At 46.3% G+C, this 27,668-nt stretch overlaps 1 protein-coding gene across 6 annotated transcripts in view; it reads right to left on the bottom strand.

The window, feature by feature from the left end:
• Window positions 1–27,668, bottom strand: part of NME9 (NME/NM23 family member 9) — an 808,977-nt gene that overhangs the window by 519,676 nt on the left and 261,633 nt on the right. For all 6 annotated transcript variants that reach the window (XM_069615815.1, XM_069615818.1, XM_069615816.1 and 3 more), the window contains one exon: window positions 26,002–26,105. In XM_069615815.1, coding sequence (XP_069471916.1) covers window positions 26,002–26,105 — 104 coding nt within the window. The remainder of the gene's footprint in view (window positions 1–26,001; window positions 26,106–27,668) is intronic.

Here is a 27,668-nt window from a genome sequence, read left to right as displayed (position 1 = left end):
GCATGAAAGTGGGTATGGGTGCCGGGTGCTGTGTTATGTTTGTAGATTCTGCTAACTGTTGCATGTTTCCATGCATAGCTGTATTACAGTGCAGAGGATGGGTAGCACTGGCGGTGGCTGTGGTACTTGTGTGGACTGTGGTACTTGGGCACATGTTGCCATGCATGGCTGCATTACGTTGCGGTGGGTGTGGGCAAGGCCTAGACTATTGGGTGCATGGCCAAAGGGCGTAGGCCATGCACCCAGTAGTCTAGACCTTGCCCACACGCACACAGCAGCAATACAGTTCAGACTGCATCTGTCAGAGGGTGTTCACCTTTACAGAATGGTTGTGGAGCACATTTTAGACTGGATAGAGCTCCAGATGTCAGCTGACATGCATATACTGTTGGTTGGTTTGGTTGGCAGTAACACCATCGTATGTGAATGAAAATGGGTAGGGGTGCTGGAGGCAGTGTTAAGTTTGTAGATTCTGCTAAAAGGTGCATCTTTCTATGCATACCTGTATAACGGTGCAGAGGTTGGGTAGGAGTGCCGGTGGCTGTGGTACGTGTGTGGATTGTGGTACTTGATGACATGTTGCCATGCATGGCTGGATTACGTGTGGTGGGTGTGGCCATGGCCTAGACTATTGGGTGCATGGCCAAAGGCCATAGGCCATGCACGCAAAAGCCAAGACCTTTACCACACCCACCGCAGCAATGCAGTTTTCACTGCATCTCTCAGAGGGTGGTCATCTTTACAGAATGGCAGTGGAGCACATTTTACTCTGCATAGAACCCCAGATGTGCGCTGACATGAATATGTTGTTGATTCCATGGGTGCGGTCATTGTTAGAACATCCTACGGCTTTCGGTGTGCGGCTGGGGATTGTGCAGTGAAAAGTCTTGCAGTGTGCCCACTGGATGCAGTGTTGGAACACTGTCAGTATAGAAGAGGCTAAGGTTGAAGATAATCTTCTATGTGCTTGGATATTCTGGTTTCTGTAGCTTCCTGGGAGTAGGCCCAATGTTGTGAAGATTGTGTGGTTTGGTTGCCTGTGACATAATACTTTGTGAATGGAAGTGGGTAGGGGTGGCGGAGGCAGTGGTATATTTGTGGAATCTGCCAACTGTTACATGTTTACATGCATCACTGTGTTATGGTGCTGGGGTTGGGTGGAAGTGCTTCTGCCTATGTTACGTTTGTGGTTTCTGGCCACATGTTTGCATGCAAGGCTCCATTATGTTGTGATGGTTGTGGGAAAGCAGTAGATTCTTGTGTGCATGGTCAAAGGCGTGATGGGTGCCGCTCTGGATGATTTTGGATGCTGAGATGCAAGTCAAAACTGCATTGCTGCAGTGGGTGTGGCCAAGGCTTAGACTATTGGGTGCATGGCCAAAGGACGTAGGCCATTCACCCAAAAGCCAAGGCCTGCACAACACCAAGAAAAAGCAGACGCAAAGAGAAAGGCTTTGAGGTGCTTCTGGAACCGGCAATGGTTATCCTCAAGTTTCAGGGAGGCAAGGAGGCTGTTGCAGAGGGAGGCCCCAGCCGACAAAAGACATATACCACCAATAGGTTGCTTGCAGAATCGACTGACCCTGAGGTAGTTGGAGGCGGATGAGGGAAGAGCTTGAGCAGGGAGGTATATAGGAAGTATTGAGGTTGCAAGGCCCAGAAGGCCTTGTGCATAATGCAGAGGGTTTTCACCTTATTCCTCGCAGCCACTGGGAGCTATTGCAGACATTTCAGTGCAAGAGCGATACCATCCCTGGGCTTGAGGCCAAGGCCAAGTCGCGTAGTCCTCTTCTGGATGAGTTGCATAGGGCAGAGGGTAGAAGCAGGCAGATTTAAAAAGAGCCTGTTTCAATAGTCCAGCCTAGACAGAAGCACAGCTGTGCAGACAGTGACCTTTTGGGAACTTGCTTTAGGTTGGTAAGATACATTCAGTGCTACTTTTGGTGGCATATTTTTACGATTTATGTAGGAGATGGATTAGTGGGGAAAACAATTGGTAGCATTGTAGGAAGGAAAGCAGAGAGTTCCTGTTTCGATATTACAATGTATGATATGGGTAAATGAAACCGTTGCAAGCACATACCATTGAAGTGGCACTTGATGGTAGTGGATGGGGGAAAAAAACAGTATGCTTTTAAAGAACGTAATGGACGTTCAGTGGCAGATACCGTGTGCAGAGGCACTTATACCACAATTGTAAACATACTGCAGAAAAAGTTTTCATACCTCCATTTTGTGGTGATGGGTGCTCATGTGGATGAAAGTGGATGCACAAATCAAACAATCTTTTACTGAACCTTCTACTGGACATGTTTTCGAATGACAGGACACTTGCAGACTGAATTTGTAATGGTACATATGAAGTGTTGTGCAGAACTGCCAGTGGTACATGCTAACGTCTTGGATGGCATTGGTGGATGCGGGTGTGACTATTTACCCGTAGCCAATGAGGTAGTGGTGGACAGAAAATAGTGGAAAGGGAAGAAGGACTGCTCCTGCTTTAGTGGGGTGCGGCCCTCGCGGTACTTTGGGAAGCGCACTGTAACGCTCACCTGATTCCCGTAGAGGCGCCGGTCTTGACTGGGCGTATACCGTATCTTCAAAGGTGATGTGTAACACACGGCTGGCTCTTTGGGCTGGAACTTTGTGCACTGTATGTCTGACTCGAAGGGTAAGATGTCTGCAGATAGAAAATATGGGATTAATGAACTGGGTTATTGAATGTCTCTCTCTTCTTCCCTTTCTCTTCTCCTGTAGAACCCCGAAGGTTAACGCTCTCACCTTAGGTAAGTGAACGCCGTGCTCTCCATCTGCCTCGGGGCAGGGTGCTGTAACCAGTTTCTTCACTGGATAAGGGGAGCAGGCCTCTTGACTTCAGAGGACTGCTGTCCGTCGTTTACTGCACGAACGGTAAGTTTCGAGTAATTCTAATGTCTTTAAAGTCTTTAGTAATGATGTCTCTTGTTTTGCAGGGTTCCGGCGATGGTGGATGACGGGCTGAAGTGAGTTGAAGATGGAGCCCGTGTGATGAATAGAAGCGCCTGGAAGCACGTAAGTAAGCGCTTGTTGCCTGCTTCACGATGCGCTCTAACTGTCTTTTTTATTTTGCAGGTACAAGTTCGGAGCGGCTGCAGGGTGCCGGAATACCCACTGGGTTAGATGTGGAAAGGAGTAATGGCACGTGAGTATTAAAGTTCCCCAATGTCTTTAGACGCACCTTGTTTTGTCTTTCAGATGCGGGATGCAGCGCCGAAGGCCTCCGGAGCGTGCGAAGAGTTGGTAAGCTTTTGTCTTTCAGATGCCGGAATGCAGTGTGAAGACCTCCGGAGCGCACGAAGAGTAGGTAAGCCTTTGTCTTTCAGATGTCGGAATGCAGCGCGAGGCGTTCGTGACAGCCGATGGACCAGGTAAGTGAAGAGCTGTCACTGAAGACCGTAATGCTAACCTGTTCTTTCTTGTCTTTATAGGTGTTGCTGAAGACTGGATTCAGGATGGTAAGCCTTTTTCCTTGGGCCCAGGATCAGATGCAGAAGACACGATGAGCGTTCTGCTGCAGAGGATGCAGAATAACGCAAAGCAAGATTCATCCATCGGGTGTGGTTTAAATAGCCTCCTGTAGTGCTTAGGTGTCTCCTTCCACAGCCACGCCTAGGTAAGAAAAGAGTTCCTGCTTTCCAGAAGAGTTCCAGTGTTCTGAACCTAGGGAGTGGCTCCTGCCCCACCCAACAGGAAAAGTAGTTCCAAACAGAAGAGGATCAGAGGCTCAACTGGCAGGCAAGTAAGCAGCATGGTCTGCTGCAGGTAAGTCCACCCAAGCATTATGAGCCCGGCGCTTCCAGCGCTGGGACTGGGCATATTTATGAGCCTGGTGCCACTGGCGCCAGGACTGGGTCCAAAAGGTCCCAATTGGGACTGGTTGGCACTCGGAACCTGGGTTATGGATCTGCTTCCAAGGGAGTTGGGAAAACCCTGACCTTTTGGAAGCAGAGATCATGACAGTACCCCCCCTCAAGGCCCCTCCCAAACCGGGCTTCTCCGGGGGTTTTGGCTTGTCAGGAAATGTTCGGTGAAATCTTTTGATTAGGCGAGGAGCGTGGACATATTCAGCAGGTTCCCAGGATCTCTCTTGGGGGCCGTAGCCTTTCCAGTCAATTAGGTAAAATAGTTTAGATTTGGAGATCTTGGAGTCCAGAATGCTTTTGACTTCAAACTCGAGTTCTCCATCAACTAGGATAGGTTTTGGAGATTTGGTTAGTCGGGTTTGAGGTGGCACGGGTTTTAATAGAGAGACGTGGAAGACCGGATGTATCTTCATGTGCGGGGGCAAGTCCAACTTGACCGCTACTGGGTTTACTATGGTAGTGATGGAATAGGGACCAAGGTATCTTGGGTTGAATGTGCGTGGCCCTTTTAGAGGTAGATATTTGGTGGATAACCAGACTTGATCCCCTACTTGATATTGAGGGGCTTCCTTCCGATGTTGATCTGCTCCTTTCTTGTATTGTTCTTTAGCCCTTTGAAGGTGAGAAACAGCTTCCTTAAAGGCTTGGGTGATTGTAGAATGCAGGTAGTCTACTGCTGGTGTTTCAAGATCTTGGAGGGGATCCAACTCCGAGGTTCGAGGGTGACTGCCGTACAAAAGAAAAAACAGGGTTTTCCCAGTTCCCGAATGGACAGAGTTATTGTAGGCATATTCGGCTATCCAAAGGATGTCTTTCCAAGTTTTTTCAGTTTGTTGCAGCATGCAGCGTAAATACTGTTCCAGAGTTTGATTGGTCCTCTCGGTTTGTCCGTCGGTTTGAGGGTGGTGACTGGTCGATAGTCTCACATCAATTTGAGCCGACCGACAGCAACTTCGCCAAAAATGAGAAATAAATTGACTACCTCGATCCGAAATTAGAACCGAAGGAAAACCGTGCAGTCGGACGATGTTTTCGAGAAATTCTCGGGCCAGAGTTGCTGCTGTTGGCAAGCCTTTGAGCGGAATGAAATGCGCCATCTTGGAGAATAAGTCCACGATTACTAGAATCGTATTGTATCCGGCGCATGGAGGTAGTTCGGTGATGAAATCCATAGAAAGCGTATGCCAAGGGCGAGGTGGGATGTCAATAGGGCGTAAGAGGCCTGCTGGTCTTTCCTTTTGACTCTTGTTTTGGGCGCATACTCCACAGGACATTATAAAGTCTCTGATATCTTTTTTCCAAGATGGCCACCAGAAGTAGCGCTTGATCTTTTCTGAGGTCTTGGCTATACCGGGATGTCCTTCCATTAAAGAATCGTGATAACAAGAGATTACTTTTTTCTGTAAATCTGTGCTGGGTAGGTATAATCGTTCTTGGAAATACAATAAGTTGTCCTTTACTGCAAAGTCCTTTCCCTGCAGATGCCAATTCTGTAGGTCTGCTGGAGTTACAAGTTGTCTGGCTTTATCCTTAACTTCCTCTATGGATTGTGTGGCGATTACACCCAGAATTCTTTGTTCGGGAATGATTGGTACAGGTTTAGGGTTGATCAAGTGTTCTTCCACTCCCATCCGAGAAAGGGCATCAGCTTTACCGTTTTTTGTACCAGGTCGATAGGTAATTATGAAGTCAAACTCGGCAAAGAATAATGCCCAACGGAGTTGTCTAGAGGATTGGGCTTTTGCGGTTTTCAAAAATTGCAGGTTTCGGTGATCCGTAATCACAGTAACGGTGTGTCGGGCCCCCAGCAGATAATGCCGCCAAGCCTTAAAGGCAGACTTGATAGCCAGAAGTTCCTTGTCAGTAATCGTGTAATTGATTTCAGGAGGCGAGAATTTGCGGGACCAAAATGCCACGGAATGCAACTGATTGGTTACCGGGTCCTTTTGTGATAGAACTGCCCCCATGGCAAGGCTTGAAGCATCAGTTTCCGCGATGTAGGGGAGTTCGGGGCGAGGGTGTTTTAAGATTGGTGCAGAGATAAATTTAGTCTTCAAATCCTGGAAAGCTTGTTCCGCCTCGGTAGACCATTCAAAACGTTTGTTTTTCTTTAACAAGGCAGTGATGGGCTGGACTATTCGAGAGAATTCGGGGATAAACCTGCGGTAAAAGTTAGCGAAGCCTAACATGCTTTGCACACCTTTTACGGAGGAGGGTGATGGCCATTTGAGAACTGCATCGACCTTCTTTGAATCCATACGCACTCCGCCAGGTGATAATATGAATCCCAAGAATTCAACTTCAGTCACGTTGAAAACACATTTTTCCAACTTAGCGAAAAGTTTGTGTTGACGCAATCTTTCGAGGACCATTTTCACGTGTTTCCGATGTTCAGATTCCGATGAAGAATAAACTAGGATGTCGTCAATGTAAACAACAACACACACATCTATGAGCTCTCTGAGGACATCGTTCATAAAATATTGAAAGGCGGCCGGGGCATTGCAAAGTCCGAAGGGCATGACCTGATATTCAAATAGCCCATACTTGGTGCGGAAGGCCGTCTTCCATTCATCGCCCTCTTTTACTCGTACCAAGTGGTAAGCTCCTCTAAGATCCAGCTTTGTATATATGCATGCTTTTCTGACTTGGTCCAGGAGTTCAGGGATCAAAGGTATCGGATATCTATTCTTAACGGTGATCTGGTTCAGGGAGCGATAATCTATACAAGTTCTAAGGTCTCCTTCCTTTTTTGGAACGAAGAACAAAGCTGAAGAAGCAGGGGACTTGGAAGGACGAATAAACCCATTTGCCAGGTATTGATCCAGGTATTGTCGAAGGTGAAGGTTCTCAGGCTCGGTGAGGGCATAAATTCTACTACAAGGAGGAGTAGATCCAGGTATCAGGTCTATCTGGCAGTCATAAGACCTATGAGGAGGTAGAGAGTTAGCCTGATCCTTCCGGAAAACATCTTGGTATTCTAGGTATTCGGGAGGTAACTGGGGAGTCTCTGAAGAAATTTCTGCCAGTGCAACACCAGGTGGAGGGTGACAAGTAGAGACACATTTTGGAAACTGGACCGTTCTTGCTCGCCAATCGATCAGAGGATTGTGTTTCTCTAACCAAGGTATTCCTAGAATAATCTGAAACTGAGGGGCCTTGATCACATCGAACACGATCTTCTCATGGTGTCCATCTTGACTTACTAGCGTCACTTCTTGAGTGCTATGCGTTACTGCCCCGGAGGCTATCTCCGTACCGTCCACCGTAGTAATGACGTCCTTTACAGCCTTGGGACAAAGAGTTAGATTCATCCTCAAAACCATTTCATGATCCACATAATTGCCGATGGCACCGCTGTCGACGTAAGTTTCAATTGCATGTAATCGATCCGGATTATCAGGGCTAATGAGGACCATAGGTATCACGAAATGCGAGGTCACGGAACTGGTTTTCACGCTCGGCAAGAGGACCTCTATTCTTGTCGGGCGAGGTCATTTCCCTGCTCAGAGTTTGTAACTTTGGTAACTGCAGCTCCTACTGCCTTCTTGGCAGGTTTCACCGGACAGTCTCGAAGAAAGTGCCCCGAGTTTCCGCAATAGAGGCATAATTGCAACTGTTTTCTCCTTTCCCGCTCCTTTTGTGTTAGAGGACCTTTCAGACCCCCTATTTGCATGGGTTCCCCGGAGTCTACTCCTTTGGAAGGAGTTGGCGGTTTGGAAAATACTCGAGCATCAAACTTGGAACGATCGGCCTTCCTGTTCTGCAGTCTGTGATCTATTTGAACGACTAAGTCTATATAGTCCGAACAATCTTGTGGGGGATTCACTACTTGGGCTAACACATCTTTGAGCTCTCCACATAGACCTCTATAAAACAGCGTAATCCTTTTGTCCTCAGGCCATTGAGTTTCCACTATCAGTCTGTTGAAAGACGCAATATAAGCCAAAAGGTCTTGATTACCTTGTCGCAACGAAAGAAGCTCATTGTCCAAGGCCTGCCCCTGTGAATGTCTTGCGAACAGTTTTTCCATACTGAGCTGAAAAGCTTGAAAATCATGGAGGACCGGATCATCTTAATTTACTAGAGGGATCGACCAGTCTGCCGCATTGCCACTAAGGTACGAAAGCACGAAAGCTACTTTAGCTTGATCAGTTGGAAAGGCTGCTGGCCGGCATAAGAAATGCAACCGGCACTGATTGATAAATACTGCAAACCTCTTTGGGTCACCAGAAAATCGTTCGGGCGGAGCCAGAGGTACATTCCCAGGTAGGTTGATCTGCACTGGATTCATAGAGGATGTAGAAGGAAGATTTCCCCCAGATGCGGGTAACGGGGTCTGTCCGGCTTGTGACTGTACCAATTGTCTAGCAAGATCATCTGTTCGCTCCTTGGAAATAATCAGTTCCCTTCTTAGAGCGTTCGTTTCCTGACGGGCTGCATGCACTTCTGCCCTTAGTTCCCCAAGTAGCTGGGCTAGTTGGTCGGTATCCGAGGTTTCCATAGCGCCTGGACGGGAGTTTTGTGGTAGGCTTTGCGTTCTGTAACGCTCACCTGATTCCCGTAGAGGCGCCGGTCTTGACTGGGCGTATACCGTATCTTCAAAGGTGATGTGTAACACACGGCTGGCTCTTTGGGCTGGACCTTTGTGCACTGTATGTCTGACTCGAAGGGTAAGATGTCTGCAGATAGAAAATATGGGATTAATGAACTGGGTTATTGAATGTCTCTCTCTTCTTCCCTTTCTCTTCTCCTGTAGAACCCCGAAGGTTAACGCTCTCACCTTAGGTAAGTGAACGCCTTGCTCTCCATCTGCCTCGGGGCAGGGTGCTGTAACCAGTTTCTTCACTGGATAAGGGGAGCAGGCCTCTTGACTTCAGAGGACTGCTGTCCGTCGTTTACTGCACGAACGGTAAGTTTCGAGTAATTCTAATGTCTTTAAAGTCTTTATTAATGATGTCTCTTGTTTTGCAGGGTTCCGGCGATGGTGGATGACGGGCTGAAGTGAGTTGAAGATGGAGCCCGTGTGATGAATAGAAGCGCCTGGAAGCACGTAAGTAAGCGCTTGTTGCCTGCTTCACGATGCGCTCTAACTGTCTTTTTATTTTGCAGGTACAAGTTCGGAGCGGCTGCAGGGTGCCGGAATACCCACTGGGTTAGATGTGGAAAGCAGTAATGGCACGTGAGTATTAAAGTTCCCCAATGTCTTTAAACGCACCTTGTTTTGTCTTTCAGATACGGGATGCAGCGCCAAAGGCCTCGGAGCGTGCGAAGAGTTGGTAAGCTTTTGTCTTTCAGATGCCGGAATTCAGTGTGAAGACCTCCGGAGCGCACGAAGAGTAGGTAAGCCTTTGTCTTTCAGATGTCGGAATGCAGCGCGAGGCGTTGGTGACAGCCGATGGACCAGGTAAGTGAAGAGCTGTCACTGAAGACCGTAATGCTAACCTGTTCTTTCTTGTCTTTATAGGTGTTGCTGAACACTGGATTCAGGATGGTAAGCCTTTTTCCTTAGGCCCAGGATCAGATGCAGAAGACACGATGAGCGTTCTGCTGCAGAGGATGCAGAATAACGCAAAGCAAGATTCATCCATCGGGTGTGGTTTAAATAGCCTCCTGTAGTGCTTGGGTGTCTCCTTCCACAGCCACGCCTAGGTAAGAAAAGAGTTCCTGCTTTCCAGAAGAGTTCCAGTGTTCTGAACCTAGGGAGTAGCTCCTGCCCCACCCAACAGGAAAAGTAGTTCCAAACAGAAGAGGATCAGAGGCTCAACTGGCAGGCAAGTAAGCAGCATGGTCTGCTGCAGGTAAGTCCACCCAAGCATTATGAGCCCGGCGCTTCCAGCGCTGGGACTGGGCATATTTATGAGCCTGGTGCCACTGGCGCCAGGACTGGGTCCAAAAGGTCCCAATTGGGACTGGTTGGCACTCAGAACCTGGGTTATGGATCTGCTTCCAAGGGAGTTGGGAAAACCCTGACCTTTTGGAAGCAGAGATCATGACACGCACGTGCCACATTCTGCGCTTCTCACCATGCTGGCCAATGGAAATGGGACTGTGGGGATTATCCAATCAGGTAATGCAGGTGTGGTTCACAGGAAGGGGCAGTCATACTGTTGTACATTACTCTGCGTAGTGAGGCTGGCTGACATGGCTAAACGCATTGTGTTGGCTTTGGGTGATGCCTTTGTGATAGATCTGCACAAGTATGTCCTGGAAAGACACTTTGATGGCAATTTCGGTTTGGAAGGAGTGGAAGCATTGTGGTGCACTGTCTATGACCGCAGTTTCACTTATATGCATGCACTTTGTAGATACCTGGCCACTTTTGCTACTGTCGATGTTATCGTCATGCACTACAGCGGAATGCATATGGGTTACATGGCTTGTTTAGGTTTGTTCCAACGACTGAAGAGGTGAAGAGGCTTTTTTCCCACTGCCAAGGTGCTTTTCTCATCCAGAACACCAAGAACAGTATGGGAGAATGCTCATGCAAGTTGTTCCAAGCCAGAGGTTGGAAGGTGTTTCATCAACAGAAGCATGTATACTTTTTTTGTCTGTTGGTGGGATGTTCTTCTGCAACACTGACCTCATTAGTTGTGGAAATGCAGAGTTTTTCCAAGCAAATGTTGTAACCCATAGGTAATGCTGTTTTGTTTGCCCGTCTACAGGATGCGGTGAAGAGTTTACTGTAACAATGTGAGCACAAGAAAACACCAACAAAACAAAAAAAGGTGTTTCACTAGAAGCACCTAAAACTGAAACTAAAATAAAAAAGGCTCTTTTCAGAGCCGCCCCTAAAAACAAACTCCCCTACCCTGGTTGCAATTTATTCCCCCACTCCCGCACGCAGCACGAAATCCACATCCGGGGATTTTGAGGATGGGCATGGAAATGGGACTGTGCAGGCTGAGGTATTGCGCAAGACCGTTTCTGGGTGTGGTGTGTACGCAGAGGACTGGTGTACAGAACTGATACTTGTCAGGTACTGTCAGGTTGGAGTGACATATTCTTTACATACAGTATCATATACTCATTTACATTGGGTCAGGGGAGACACATATTTAGTATAGAAAGGTTTTGGGAAGTTATTATGGGTTATATTTTTAAACAGCCAATTTTGCCCTTAACCTTCATTGCAGTCTATGGAAAATGCCCCAAGCCAAGATGGAGGTTCTCAGTCTAAATTCTAATTGGCTGGAGATTGTTTATAGGGAGGACAATGAACATTCTAAACTGCCTTTCATCGTCCTTGCCCAGCTGAGAGGTCGTGTGCCTTGCAGCTCCTGCTTAACTTGGTCAAGGGTGACAAGTTTCTAGCAGTTGAGCGGAAAATCTGAAAGTATAAAAGGAGTCATGTATGGAGTTTGGTGGAGACACAGGACAGGAGTTAGAAACTTCCAATTTTCTGAGAAAAGAAGTTTTCAAGTCTCAATCACAAGATAAGTGACTTTCCATTTTTGTTGAACTTTGTAAAAAGGTTATATTTATTTTAAGGGATTGAAATCGCAAATCTGTATCTAAAAAATTGAAGCGCATACGTTTGTTTTTTATCTCTACGTGTCAATTCAAACTAGCGTGTGAGTTTTTTCCCGTTACTTTGAGCCCGCGCGTGTGTCTCTGCGCGTGAGAGTGAAGCGCGAGCGTGAACTTTGGACTCGCGTTTACTGTTCATATACGCGAGGGTTTTTTCTACATGATAAAATAAAAGCGCGTGTTTTTTCCCGCGATTTGGTTTTTTAGCGCGTATGCGTATTTATTCGTGGGTTGGACTTTAGCGCGTGTAATTTTTTATCGCGTCTTGGACTTTAGCGCGTGTGCGTTTTACCCGCGAATTGGATTGTCAGCGCGTGTGCCTATTTCCCGCGACTTGGAGAAAAGCGCGTGTGTTTTTTCCCGCGATTTGGATTGTCAGCGCGTGTGCGAATTTCCCGCGACTTGGAGAAAAGCACGTGTGTTTTTTCCCGCGGCTTAGATTTTCAGCGCGTTTGCATTTTACCCGTGGTTTGGATTTTAGCGCGTGTGCTGGCTTTCCACGTGAAGATTTCATCGCAAGTTTAAAATTCGTTCCTGAGTAAAAGACACTCTACAAAGAAAAGATCAAAACAAATACAAGAACTTAAAAGAACTTCCTTAAACTTATTTGAAGAACTTTAGACCTTGTTCAAGAATCTTAGGGTGGAGCAGACGAACTACAAAGTTAAAAATTACATTCATGGACCTACTGAGAAGGCTGAATGATCTATAAGATTCTGGTCCACAAGTAAGGAAGTCTTGTCTGCTTATCACTTCTCTGGGCATACTGAAGAGAAGTACCAGGTATGGTTTCATGACTATTTTGGTAAGGGATATAGAGTTTAAGGTTAGTATAGTAACCCATGAGTAATGAGGTGTATTGCATGTTTATGTTTTAACTACAGGTGAAGAACCAGCGAGTTGATAGCTTCCAGCCTGGTGTTTGTTTCTTTGTCCCTTCCCCCTTCCCCTGAAAGTGAGGTAAACTGAGCAGTTATATATATATCAGCTCAGAGTGCCACATTTTGGGTGGATTGTCGGAGGTTCAGCAGCTTCTGCAGACACCAGGTTCTCAGCATGACAATACTGTTACATGGAGAGCTCTTCAATGTGATTGGTGGATGTGTGTGGAACATTCTAACAGTACCCAACAATGGCATGCTGGAAAGAAGGAAGTGGAAAGGGAAGAAGGAATGTTTCTGCTTTATTGGGGCACGGCCCTCGCCATACTTGGGGAAAAGCACATGCCACATAGTACCGTTTTCAGTTTGCTACCCTTGGGTATGGGACAGTGGGGGCTATCGCAACTGAGGGTGTGGTACATAGGAAGGGCCGTTACTACTTTTTTCCATTACTGTGCGTAGTGAGCCGGGCTGACATGGTTGCCATTACTTGCAAAGGCAGTGTAGCACAGCACATTTGGTGCAACATCAATTACAGGTCAAACCTATGTGGCCTGCTACTCTGTTCTGAAAAGCTACAAACAGATCGCGGAGCAGCTCCGGGGTGCAGCCTTTTGTAGGGCTGCTGTGGAGAACTTGCACCCAGAAAACAGACCTACACTGTTCAAAAACATATATACGTGTGCAATAGCACATTGTGATGTGTTTGTAAGTGTGTACTTTCAAAAAACACTCTGTACATTGCACAACACTGTACTTTTCCGCTGTCGATCATGTCCTCGAAATAAGGGACCATGCGCAGCATGGGTGCGGTCGCTTGGTGACGTCGCCACTGCTCTCCCCTGGGACGGCTGTCCGCAGGACGTGTTTTGGGTGGAATACGTTGTGCGTATGTGCATAGGTCTCCGATGCACACCGTTGCCACTTTTGTACTGATTAATAGTGCGACACACATGCGCTGACCATTTTGGGACACGCTGGGTGTTTATAAGGTATAGCAGGTGGGATGTTTATGTGTATAGCTAGCTACCTGTAGTACGTGGGTGGGCAGCGTTTGTTCGCATATGCTACACAGTGGCAGTGTTACCAAGAAAGAGGCACAGATACACATGCGTGTACTTGCACAACGACCAACCGTGCGCTCCCACACGTAATTATAGGTGGTGCACAAGATGCCGACTTGCGGGTTGTACTGGCGTCATACGGATGCCTCCATTGTCATTGTGGATAGGCCGGGCAGGTGCACTGCGCGTAGGACACCTCCCTTTTGCTTAATTGCAGTCATTCCTATGAGGACCGTGCGCTGCTGAGTCATAACGGCATTTCCCAAAACAAAAACAATACCATATATACACTTAACAACAATTTAACCCCTTAAGTACCAATGTATCTCGTCCTTGGAATTCTCTCCAGGGTGCCAAGGACGATATGGCTTGTCCTTTTTGGCACTCTGTTTTGAGCGATCCCTGCAAAGCAGGGATCGCTCAAAACTGTAATCCAACCCCTGGGCTATGTGAGGGGGAGGTCCCCCCTCACTGGCAGGGGGCTGGATTACCTTCAGTTTCACGTTGGGTGCTTAATGCACGGCGGTGTGAAACTGAAAGTTAATTCACTGCGGCAGCCATTTTCGGCTGCCGCGGTGAAGAGAGAAGGTGAGTGCCCTTCTCCCTCTGCCTCGATCTCTGACTGTACTTCAAGCCAGAGATCGAGGCAGGTGTTGTTGGAAAGGGGAGATTCTCCCCTTTCCAACAACACCATTTGTGTAAGCATTGCTGCTCACGGATCGGGCGCAGAGCGCTCAATTTGTGGGCAGCAATGCCACTAGACACCAGGGATGTCTTTTCAGTAAGGGGGGAGAGGGGGCTGCTTACTAGGTAAGCGTCCCCCTCCCCCCGAGGCCCCAAAGCATGGGGCCACATGTATGGAGACACCTAGGAGCAGACAGGTGACCATCTGCCCCCAGGGGTGGGAAAAAAGAAATGGGAAGGGGGAGGGGGCTGGGCACCCTAGGCACCAGGGATTTTTTTTGTGATGGTGTCGTTGGAAAGGGGCGATTTTCCCCTTTCTAACGACACCATTTGTGTAAGCATTGCTGCTCCCGGATCGGGCGCAGAGCGCTTGATCCGTGGGCAGCAATGCGACTAGACACCAGGGATGTCTTTTGAAGGGAGGGGGGGGACTGTTTACTAGGTAAGCGGCCCCCTCAACCCCCCTGCGGCACCAAAGCATGAGGCCCCATGCATGGACACCCCTGGGGGCATATGAAAAAATTCCGGGAGGATAGCCTAGCGGCAACGTGCACGCCTTGGAAGCAAGACAACACGAAGCAACACAGGTTCGATCCCCGGGACCGCGCTTAGAAACCTCTGGGTGTTTAAGCGCATTATGAATAACCAACTAAGACATAAAAAAAAAATCCTGTAACAGCGCCTCGATGCCCACAGGCTGTGTGAGTGCTTTAAAAATGCAAAAAACAAAATAAATAATAATAAAAAAGTAGACCACAATAGGAAGGGGGGAGGGGGTTGGGGACCACTAGCCAGCACTGATTTTTATTAGGACATGAAAGAGTGGTGGGGGATAAAGTGGGGACCCCTTGTCACCCTCCCTGGGGGACAGATCTCTCACCCCAGGGAGGAGTACATGAGGAGGCCCCCCATCCAATGGGGTGGGGGGAGAGGGCCAGCAGGAAAGTGTGGGCAGGCCCCTCAAACGATGGGGAGTGCAGTGTAGGGCCCCCTGGGGCAGATTGGAGGGATTGGGGCAAAGAAAAGAACATTTCATGGCTGGTGTTGGGGGGAGTGCTCCCCTCACTGAACCACCAGGAATTTATTTTTATGGAAAGGGGTTGTCCCCGCCCCCCAGCCAAAATGGACTTGGGGTCATGTCATGCAGCCCTCCCTGAGGGCAGTTATCTGCTCTTAGGAAGGGGCATGTAACCCCAGGGAGGGCTGAATGAGATGCCCCCCTGCATTTGGTGTGGGGGGGAGAGGGTCACCCCCCATTACATTGCAAAATTCCCCAGCGGTTTAGGGTGCCCCTCAGCCCCCCTAAAGTTCAGCCTGCCATTTTAAATTTTTATCTTTGTTTACCAAGTTTGCCTTGGCGCAGAGGGGCACATTGGTGTGCCAATCTGGCCACAGTGTGCCCAAACATTACTGCCCTACCCACTGGGAGGCCTGTCCCACACATTTTTGGTGGCCCTCTCACCCCACCCCAAATGGAGGGGGGTTTACCTCACCCAGCCGTTTGTAAGAGGCCCAGGGAGGCCTGCATGAGGTGCCCCCGCCACCCATTTGGGGTGAGGGGGCAAGAGGGCCACCAGAAATTGTGTGACAGGCCCCCCAGTGGGTGGGGCAGTAAGGTTTGGGCACCCTGGGGCCAGATTGGCACACCAATGTGCCCCTCTGCGCCAAGGGGAGTTGGCTTACCAAAGGAAAAAAGTTAAAATGGTGGACCGCATTTTAGAGGGGATCTGGGGCCCCCCCAAACCAACGGGGAATTTTCTAATGGGAAGGGGTGGTCACCCCCCACCCACAATGGAGTGGGGGCCATGTCATGCAGCCCTCTCGGGGGCCAGATATCTGCTCCTAGGAAGGGACACCTGAGCCCAGGGAGGAGTGCAGGACAGCCCCCCCCTTATCTGCCCCCAGGGAGAGTTACATGAGATGTGCCGCCCCTCCAATTGGGGTGGGGTGGAGAGGTGCACCCCCCTTCACATTACAAAATTTCCCGGCAGAGTAGGGTGCCCCTCAGCCCCCCCCCCTAAAGTGCTGTCTGCCATTTTCAATTTTTTTCTTTGTTTACCAAACTTGCCTTGGCGCAGAGGGGCACATTGGTGTGCCAATCGGGCCCCAGGGTGCCCAAACCTTACTGCCTCACCCACTGGGAGGCCTGTCCCACACATTTTTGGTGGCCCTCTCCCCCCACCCCAAATGGAGGGGGGTGTACCTCACCCAGCCATTTGTAGGAGGCCCAGGAGGACTGCTCGAGGTGCCTCCGCCACCCATTTGGGGTGAGGGGCAGAGGACCACCAAAAATTGTGGGACAGGCCCCCCAATGGGTGGGGCAGTAAGGTTTGGCCACCCTGGGGCCAGATTGGCACACCAATGTGCCCCTCTGCGCCAAGGGGAGATGGGTTACCAAAGGAAAAAAGTGAAAATGGTGGACCGAATTTTAGGGGGGCTGTGGGGCACCCCAAACTGACAGGGAATTTTCTAATGGGACGGGATGGTGACCCGCTCCTCCCCCACCCACAATAGAGTGGGGGCCATGTCATGCAGCCCTCCCTGGGGTCAGATATCTGCTCCTAGGAAGTTGACACCTGAGCCCAGGGAGGAGTGCCGGACAGCCCCTCCCTTATCTGCCCCCAGGGATGGCTACATGAGATGCGCTGCCCGTCCAATTGGGGTGGGGGTGGAGAGGTGCACCCCCTTCACATTACAAAATTCCCTGGTGGTGTAGGGTGCCCCTCAGTCCCCCCCCCCCCTAAAGTGCAGCCTGCCATTTTCAATTTTTTTCTTTGTTTACCAAACTTGCCTTGGCGCAGAGGGGCACATTGGTGTGCCAATCTGGCCACAGGGTGCCCAAACCATACTTCCCCATCCATTGGGGGCCTGTCTGACGTTTGGGGTGGGCTTCTCCTCCCACCCCAAATGGAGTGTGGGGGGCACCTTATGCAGCCCTCCCTGGGGGCAGATATCTGCCCATAGGAAGGGGCAAATGGGTTTTCACGGGGGGGAGGGGTGAGGTTCAGTAGACCAGCAGGGATGGCTTGCAAGAGGGGGCATTATTGGAAAGTATTGATTTGTTTTTGCTGGTGTGACCATAGGTAAAAAAAATGTCTCTGAAATTGGCTGGAAATAAAGACAATTCTCAGACATTTAGCTCTGGCCACCCACCGAAACACACTGCCAGCAACACATTGCCTACCTTCCCGCGTCCCCACACGTGTCCCGATGAAAATGGTACCACACATGTGTGGGTGCACCTACCTAGGGCGCAAAATGAAAAGGGTAACCCACTGGTAACCCCAAGCCTTTCGGCACAGCACATTTTGTTCATGTGGGCAACCTACAGATTTGGGCCTAGGGTGTCGAAGCCAGCAAGGAAAACGGAACCCCATGTATTTCCGAAAAGAGGACACCCGTGGGAATCCACAGGGCCGATTTGCGCAAGTCAGACCTCTGCGGATTCCCACAGTTGCCCTCTTTTCAGAAATGCATGGGGTTCCCTGTTTTCCTTGGTGGCTTGGACACCCGAGGCCCATATCTGTATGGTGTGCCCGTCTGGAAAAATCATGAAATTCAGCTGTCGGAAAAGACTTGGGGCTAGGGGTGTTTTAGGCTTTCCCCTTGGTGCCCAGGTAGGTGCACCCACACATGTGAGGCACCGTTTTCATCGGGACACCTGTGATAACGCAGGACAGTAGGCCATGTGTTGTTGGCAGCGTGTTTCGGTGGGTGAGCTGAGTGAAATGTGCGGAAATTGGGTGTTTTTCACCACATTTTGGACTTTGCTGGGGTTTCTGGGTAATAAATTCTGTGCCGATTTGCGCAAGTCAGACCTCTGCGGATTCCCACGGATGTCTTATTTTCAGAAATGCATGGGGTTCTGTCAGGCTAAGAGTTATCCTGTGTCCGCGGAAGCTGCTGAACCCCCGACAATCCCCCTGAAGTGTAATCCTCAGAACCGATAATTCTCGGCTCTGTTAACTACACCCCAAAGGGATAGGGGGAAGTGGATAACATAAGAAACACCAGGCTGGCGACATTCTGACTAGCTGATGCGGAACCTGCAGTGAATACATAAGAACATACAGAATTCCTCAAATTACTTTACTACCTTTAAATTATGAAAACTTTATATCCTTAACTAAAATGTAAAGAATCATACCTGGTTCTTCTCTTTTAAGATCTTAGAGAAGATTGGAGTAATAGCTGATAAAATATTTCTACCTTACTTGTGGCTTTGAAAGTCTTGAAAATAACAGCAACTCCTTTGATTATTGAACTCTTAAGAACCTTGACTCTTGCCTTATAAACTGTTAAATGTTCCAGTTAAGAAGACTTAGATGAATCCTGTTCTTTCTCCTTAATAAATAGAGTTCATAGTCTCTTGAAGAACTTGCAAACTTTTCCAAGTCCGTTGAAACCTTTTTGCGCACACGTGCAAAAATTTACCCACGCGTTGAAGAAAACACACGCCGGAGAAAAAACACGTGCTGAGGAACACACGTGCTAAGAAAACACGCGCTAAAAAAAGTCACGTAGCAGTCTTTTCTTACTCTCGCGTACATGCGCTTTAAACACCCGCTCTATGAACACACGTGATATAGAAATCACGTAACAGTCTTTTCTCGCGCACGCATACTCGTGCTATGACTACACGCGCAATGAACACACGCGCTTTGAACACTCGCGCTGGAACACACGCGCTATAGAAATCAAGTAGCAGTCTTTTCTCGCGCACACGTACTCGCGCAATGAACACACGCACTTTGAAAACTCGCGCTGGAACACGCGCGCTATAGAAATCACGTAGCAGTCTTTTCTCGCGCACGCGTACTCGCGCTATGACTACACACGCAATGAACACATGCGCTCTGAACACTCGCGCTGGAACACATGCGCTAAAGAAATCACATAGCAGTCTTTTCTCACGCACGCGTACACGCGCAATGAATTCACGCGCTGTAGTTTTCACGAAGCTGTCTTTTCTCGCGCTCGCGCACTCGCGCTACGATCACACGCAACAGTCTAACATTGATTGCGCGCTTTTAAAAACTAAACGTTGAACTATAAATAGAGTAACATCAGTTCTTCTTTTTGAATTTTCATTTACAATCTCCGAAAGTTTCTAATGAATCTGAGCAAGATTTACATATCCAAATAAAGTCACTTAGCTTAAGAATTTTTTCTTCTCCCAAAGAACTTCCAGAAACTCTCCTGCGAACCTGAATTCTTCTCCTGAACAACCCTGCATAAGTAGCCGCTCGACTGCCAGGATTTGGAAGTTCAAATCCACTAGGCCCAAGACTTCAGCAGGAGCAGCTACAGACACGTCCTCTCAGCTGGGGTTACGACGATGAAAGGCAGAGAGTGACAGTTTAGAACCTTCATTGTTGTCCTGCAGTTCTCTCTAGCCAATCAAGGCTTCTATTGTAAAACTCCATCTTGCCTTGGGCCAGAGCCAGGAATCTGTATAGAAAGGTCAAGGCCAAACCCACACAGAAATAAAGGGAAATAATTAAAGGGAACCTAACAGTAATTAAAGGAAACCTGATGACAGTAATTAAGGAAACCTGACAGGTTCCCAGTTTTCCTTGGTGGCTTGGACACCCGAGGCCCATATATATGGTGTGCCCGTCTGGAAAAATTGCGAAATTCTGCTGTCGGAAAAGACTTGGGGTTTGGGGTGCTTTAGGCTTTCCCCTTGGCGCCCAGGTAGGTGCACCCACACATGTGAGGTACCGTTTTCATCAGAACACCTGTGGGAACGCAGGATGGTAGACCATGTGTTGTTGGCGGCGTGTTTCGGTGGGTGAGCCGAGTGAAATGTGCGGAAATTGGGGGTTTGCTGGGGTTTCTGGGTAATACATTCTGGGCCGATTTGCGCAAGTCAGACCTCTGCGGATTCCCACGAATGTCCTCTTTTTGAAAATGCATGGGATTCCCTGTTTTCCTTGGTGGCTTGCACACCTGAGGCCCATATCTGCATGGTGTGCCCGTCTGCAAAAATCGTGAAATTCAGCTGTCGGAAAAGACTTGGGGTTAGGGGTGTTTTAGGCTTTCCCCTTGGTGCCCAGGTAGCTGCACCCACACATGTGAGGTACGACATTTGTTGTGTTTGTGTGGTTTTCATAACGTTCGACCCATTTGCTGGTGCCCTTTGTCACACAACCCTTTCATTTCCCAAATGTGCCCTACATTTCGTCGCTGCTTTAGGCACCATACACTTGTAACCTGCAAAAGTCACCTACCCTTGAAAAGGTCTGCCTGTTCTCATTCAAAAAATGTATGCTTGCCATTCCTCACGACATTGGTTTTCCCGATTTACAAATGCTAAGTACATCTGTTCAGGCCGTAAGCATAAAACTCCTGTGTACCATGGCTCAGTGTTTGGCTTGTGGTATTGCTTGTTTTGTGAAACACTACAAAAAATGTGGGCTTTCCTAACTGCAGGAATGTAGCGGAGCATTGTTTTTCTCAAAATTCATAGAAGCCATTGCCGTACCAAGCCAACCATGTCCACCACATACCTTTTTTTTAGTCATTTTCCTGCTTTTCCCCAAACTATGGCATTTTCCCGTACATAGTTGTTGCCCGACCTGCGCAAATCACCTCTTCTTAACTTGGAATTTAGTCTACTTTTCAGAAATGTATGCCTTTCTGTCCTCCAATTCGGCTTTCCTACCCTTTTCTTCCATTCCGTCCACGCATGTCCAATTGGCAAAAATAGCCAAAATCGCCTACCTCTCACAAAACGGTTGATAACCACATCAAAATAATTATTTTTTGCGTTTTCACTCAACCTGTTCTTGAAAGCCAGGAAATTGGGGAATTCAGCACAGCAATCCATCTTACAAGGAAAAAACCACAGGATTCTTTGTACATCATTTTATTGGCATTTATTGAAAAAACACAAAATGTTTGCCCTTTTTGGTTATTTTCCCTCAGCGCCTCTACAGCAACCTAGGATTCATGGGTGGCTTTACGACCTCCTACATGCGGGGAAAAAAGGGGCAAAATTTGGCCAAGATATCTCATGTAACAAAAAAGTTACAAGGCATTGAATGGCGACATACCGAAATCACCAAAAAAGGCCTTGGCACTGGGGGGAAAAACCCATTGTACTTAAAGGGTTAAATATCAACGTTTACTTTCAGACATTCATACACACCATTAGGCAAGGGGGAATTGGGGATTTGCACAAGTTGTTTGTGAGGAGAGGAAGAGATTGAGGTATCACCGTAACGTCTCCCACCACACGATTTTGAGGGGGTGGTGGGCTGTGACCTGGGGAAGGGGTACCACGTCTGCCAGTGCCGTTTTATTTTGTCCATAATATACCCTTGTACGTAATCTTTTAAGGCAGCCCAATTGTTCACCAATTTTGGCTTCCAGGGTCTCCATTTTGCTATTTACAGAGTTTCTTTCCTTTCCTATGCCCGTATGCTGTTGTGGAAGGGGTGCCGCTTGTGCTGCCTTGCTTTCCTTTCCAATATGTTCTCTTACAGAAAAGAAAATGTGTTGGGTGTATATGAAGAAATATATATTACATAATGTACGTTTCACACTACTGTGCGTACCAATGGGGTTACTATCGTAAGTCACTGCATCATGAGGGAAATTTTCTTCCAGCCACTGTAAGGTGCTTGCCATTGCTATGTACAAAAAATGTTATGCTTCTGTATCATTGTGTACTGCACCATCTGCGCAATTATCAGACAAAATGTACTGTGCTTGCTACGTTGCAGTGATGTTCTGATCTTAGTACTTTCCCGTCATACTTTGGCCGTTCGTTCTTTGTTCCCATGCACAGTAGCAGTCCGGTAAGATGGATGAAGGGAGACGCTACTTCTGTTGTTGGTGCATTTTGTTATGGTGTAGTCCCTATGCCTTTGTGCTGTTTGCTTCATAAATACAGTTTGCAGTCCTACTCTATTTTACCTTGCAATTCATGTACATGCTGCTGCTTGTATATGTTCCTTGTGTTTGCTGAATGGTACCACTATGTAAGACAGCCCGCGCCTTTCTGAGCAGGTTGGATGCCACCCGATGTCCGCGTCCAGACGCATACTCCGAGACTGCTGTGCGCATTAACATGGCGCCCACCGATTCCGTATGTTGTACAGTACATCGTCAAAAAGTAAGGGTATCCTGCTAAAAACCTATCCACTTCACTGAAAAAAGGTTGCTGAAGGAACATTATGCTTAAGTTGCACTAGTAAAAACCTATGAAATTCACTGACAAAAAACGTTAAAGGGACGTTATGGTTACGTTGCACTAGTGCACACCTATGCAATTCACTCACAAAAAACACTGTTAAAAGGAACGTTAGAGGTAACTTCCACTACTAAAAACCTATGCAATTCACTGAGAAAGCACATTCTTAAAGGGACACTATATTCCCACTCAAATTCTGTGCAACAAGTACTTGGAAGGAAAATTACACTTACGTTGCACTAATAACAACCTATCCATATTATGGTTACAAGTAAAACCAAAAACCCCCAGAAATTCCCGAGTTATGGTAACCTAAGCAATCATAAGTCGCACGACGACTGTGCACTGCTAAGGCTAACACCCATGACATCAAAGCGGACATCACAAATGTCATTGATGACATCACTGATGAAAAGCCTCCACAAGGGATCGTCATTATAATGTTGGCAGGAAACTATCAGAGGTCATTGGGAGAACTATCATGAGATACATAGTTCATTAAGCAGTGCATTGCTATTAACACCATTGTATTACAGAGTTCTTTCCAGTACAGGAACCAGCGAGGCAGCAACGTTTTTTGTCAGTGAATATATATATACTCTCCCGGAGTGAAATTCAAGTTCCAATATGTTACACAAATTGCACCACAATTCAGTAGGTTTAAAATATCCTTTAATGTTCCAAACAAATTACTTTAAACACATGGATACTTCCAGCCGTTGCCCAGCCTGACGAAAGTCCACAAAGGATGACGTGTTTCGCTACTGCTCGTAGCTTGGTCACATGATCTTGCCTTCATGATAGACACACCTTATTCCCTTTTCCCAGTCTCCTCTCATCGAAACGGAAAGAGGACTGGATCCGCTTTATATTTATCCCGCATGGTGTCGGGATTTGGCCCGCCGTTATAGTGTTTGCTCCACATTTAGTGTACCAACATTTTTCAAACATATGCCCCATTTTTATAGTTCATTTTAACATTGATTCAGAAATTATATTCATTCCAAAATTGCCGTCTGGGAAGTACTCTTTCTTCCTTGACGTATTATATGCAAGTATACAATGTTAAAATCATAAACACCTTATCACATTCATGATAAAAATATTTCTTGGGGAAAATGTTACAATACATGACGAGAGCAGCCTTGTCTCGCCACAGTTTCAAATTGAACATATGAGCAGTCATACTGACTCGGAGCCACCAGAAAATGCCAAATGCAATTGCCGCTACTCCCCTATTTTGGTCCAGTGCCTACTTCATAAAATGCTTAATGCATTTCACATGGTGTTGTACCTCTATAGAATTCATGGCATATCATAACACATGTGCAAACCTCCAGATCTGACTGGCCATGTACAGCATCTGATCTGTATGTACAACTGACATAAAGTGCATAGTGCATATTTCCAATTCTGACAGAGTCTCTGCCTCATCTCATAACCTCTGAAAGTGTGTGATGCAATTCCCTACGCGCGGTTGGGATAGCAACTGGGTGATACATTGCCATTATCTGTGTCAAGTGTGCCGTGTCAATGCAATGATGACTGGTCCAGTGCCTACTTCATAAAGTGCTTAGTGAATTCCACAAGGTGCCGTGCCTCTATTACGTTCATGGCATATTGTAACACATGTGCAAACCTCCACATCTGACTGGTCATGTACAGCATCTGATTTACATATACAACTGACATAAAGTGCATAGTGCCTACTTCCGATTCTGACAGAATCTCTGCCTCATCTCATAGCCTCCTAAAGTGCGTGGTGCAATTCCCTACGCGAGGTTGGGATAGCAGCTGGATGATACATTGCCATTATCTATGTCAAGTGTAACGTGCCAGTGCAATGATGACTTATACACCCCTAGGGGGTAACCATAAAAGAGTAACATATCCCCCCATTGCCATACTTGATCTAAATTCATATGAGTATACCAAGTTTACCATATCTACATATTCTGCGGCAAAAATGCCCTTGATGATTGGCACAATAAAATGAGTTTGTGCTTTTGTGATTGCAGGCAACATAGCATCCCCCAGCGGATATACGGGATTAATATTGGTGTCATGATATACATCTAAAAGGCTCCCAACCCTCAAATCATTGGTGGGAGCAATTAAAATATTACAAGAAAAAAGAGAAAAATGGTTGGATTAGCTAACAAACAAACATTTCACAGGTAGAGTCAGCAGTGTCATTGCCTCAAAACTACTGGTTGATCTATAATGTGTATATTTCTGATATAGCCTCAACCTTCTTAAAAAAGGGGGGGGGACATAAGATTAGATAAAAGTTCTTGGATCGATGAAAAACCGTGTCTATTCCATGGATTTGGTAGGATAGCATTCACCCAGGAAAGTATTAAGTTCCTCATCAATATTGTGTCCTGACTGGATTTTACTCTCGAAATCGATGATATATCGTGTCTCCCGTTGCCTCAACAGTTTTTCTCTATTTCCTCCTCTTGGTCCAATATTGATTTGTTGTAAACCAGTAAATGAAAAGTCACAGCTTCCCTTTGTGTTCCTCCCAAAAAGGTTGGCCTTCCTGAACTGAAAAGCAAGTGCCCCCCATTTGCACAGCTCTGGAGGTGTAACCTTTATTTTTTCCTTTTCTGAACTCTTCTTTAATGTTTTGTTAAGGCCAGGATTGTGTGTATGTACAAAGAGATAAATGATTAAAGAGACTGAGCAGAAACTGACATTGTGAGTCCAAACCTTTAGGTATTGATCCGGTTTGAGAGTAAAGATTTTCCGATGTTAAAATATTCCAAATCTTACACCAGCATATGTTCAGATTAGGTCCCACACCAGGGGACTTCCAACAGCGTGCCATGGTCAATCTGGCCCTTATTAGCAGGTGTGTGAGAAGGCTTGCCAAGGTACCGGATGCTTGGTAAATCCCCTCTTCAAAGCAGTTTAGGATTCACAGGGATCTGGACTCTGCTAATTTCTTTTATTTTCACCAGGGTCTCCTTCCAGAATGTGTTTGACTTCGGACATGACCATCTTAAATGTGCCAAATTATTTTTTTTCTCACATTGTACCCCTCTTTAGGGTGACCCGAAAACAACATCTTGCTCTGAACTAGTTGCAGGCTTTCCGGGGTCCATTGACAAAATCCCAAATCTTCTAGAGAAATCACTGAGCAGCCTTATCATAGAGACCCAGCTTATGCAGTCTATATTGAACAGGCACAAAGAATGCCCCCATTGCCCAAAGAACATATGGCCTGCAGTATGATTAGCCTTCGGAATGATCACTCTGAGATGTGTTCAACTGACAAGATTTTGAGGTGGGATATTTTACTACAGCAGGTATTGGCTGCTGAACCACAACAATAGAACACACATTCCTAGCTTTTGAGGTTTTTAATATGAACGGTCATATTCCAGTTATGTACTATTTTCTAGGTGTACAGAGAAGTTATGAAAGACTAAAAATACAAACTCTTTAGTATGCACCTTCTTTCAATGCCTTTATACAAAATGCTATCATGCTCAACGTTAACATAGTTACTATTCTGATACGGATTCTTTAGGAAAAACACCACCGTCTTATGTATGCATTCTTGGACAATGAGTCAATCCGATTTCTGGAGTACGTTAACTATGGACACATCTATGACACCAAAAGATACGTTTGACTGCAAATATTGCAAAAATATAACTTAAGTCTTTGCTTTTAAATGTATTGGTCAGTTTTTACTGCAATTTAGTATGTGCAGATAATCGTGATCTCACCACAGCAAAATGGAGAAGCTCGTCCCCCAGCTCGTTCTTTATTTTCCTGAAGAGACTCACCACAGTCTTACATGGGCCACACCATGCTTGATATGCATCTACAACTAGCAAAAGATACAAACAGATACAGTGCTCAGTTACAAGTCTTATTTTGAAAATTGCAGACACATTTTAATAGAATGCCCATTAAATACTATAACAGCAATTGCCTCCAGTTAAAGAAGGGAGGTGTCCTTGATGGTACCTGGTAATGCTAGTCTACCATCAAGGTGTCTTGGTACGGCTCTCTAAATATGTCTCTGACATGATGTGGCATACACATTTTGATGCATGTTTTTACAATGCAGGAATGAAACTATGCATTTCACCACCCACTTAAGATTAATCATTTACCTGTTTTATGATATGAAATGGCATACACAAGTGTTTCATGTGTTTATGCAATAAAGTCCTATATGGTCACACTGTTGTGTCTTAGAAAGTCTACAAATATTATATAAGGACATTAGAAAAGAAAATCTCTGCAAGCTATACTATTAGGTCCAACGACCCTCCAATCAACCCTCCACAGACTTAGTTTTTAAGACCAACCACAATTGTGCCAGCTCAAAGAAATGCTGCTTCCAAAGGCACAGCCATGAATTGCAGGTCTGCATTTGAACGAAAAGCTGAACTATCTAAACAGTCACATGACAACTTGACACACTGAAAACAACCTTTGTAAATTGATTTCCTTTATCCTTTGTTTGGTGTTCTAGTAACACCAAACTTAAAAGTTCTGTGGAGGGACTATCACTGGAAAGGAGGTGATATCTATCAATTATCAAAGCATATTTACAACAAGCACATACCCACCCTGCAACAATGTTGCTTTTGCATTTAGTGGCCAAATATAACAAGACCAGCCCTTTGTTTGCACTGACCACCAGTTGCCACCTTTGCATTAACATAGTACAAATTTGCAGCAAATTCTTCTTTGTTGGAAATACCTTGATTTTGTCTCCTAAAACAATGCTCTACACATTACTTTTGACTTATGGCAGTCTTAACGACACATTATAAAATGTCACTATGCATTTGCACAGACGCCTGCAGGTTATAAGTAACATATATTAAAATATGATCTGATTTTGTATTAAACACATTTTTTTTCTTCCTTGGAAAAATACATAGAAAATGAAAATTTGATTTTACACTATAGTTTCATTAAATGAGGCACGTGTTTGTAAAGAACAAATGCTGTATGTTTGACTTCACACTGGAAAGATTATCTCATAGTTCTTGGCCCGACCGGCACAAATTTACTTCTTGCGGTTTTTAATTGATGTTGACATTGCAAAGCTAAGGTTACACAGATAAGATAAGTTGTTAAAAATGGGAGGAAGATAAAAAATATCCTGAGCAGACATTTTTGAATATTTTTGTTTTATTTGAAGATGAAAAAACATCAATCAGTACATCGCTAAAGATCAATATGATAAACTGTAAACTTTGATTGTTTCTCTGTTCAGCCTAATCTTCATCTCATTTTACAAGAAAATACTTTTATTGAGGCTTCAAGAGATGCCACAACAGGACTGTGAATCCAATTGTAAGAATCTTTAGTCGTTTACAGTGGACACATTTATTCTAGCTAATAATCAAATGTTTCTCAGCCACGTATAGAA

The sequence above is a fragment of the Ambystoma mexicanum genome, chromosome 9 (assembly GCF_040938575.1).
Source record: "Ambystoma mexicanum isolate Mex_15411 chromosome 9, UKY_AmexF1_1, whole genome shotgun sequence".
Lineage (NCBI taxonomy): Eukaryota > Metazoa > Chordata > Amphibia > Caudata > Ambystomatidae > Ambystoma > Ambystoma mexicanum.
This window is presented reverse-complemented; position numbering and strand designations above follow the sequence as displayed.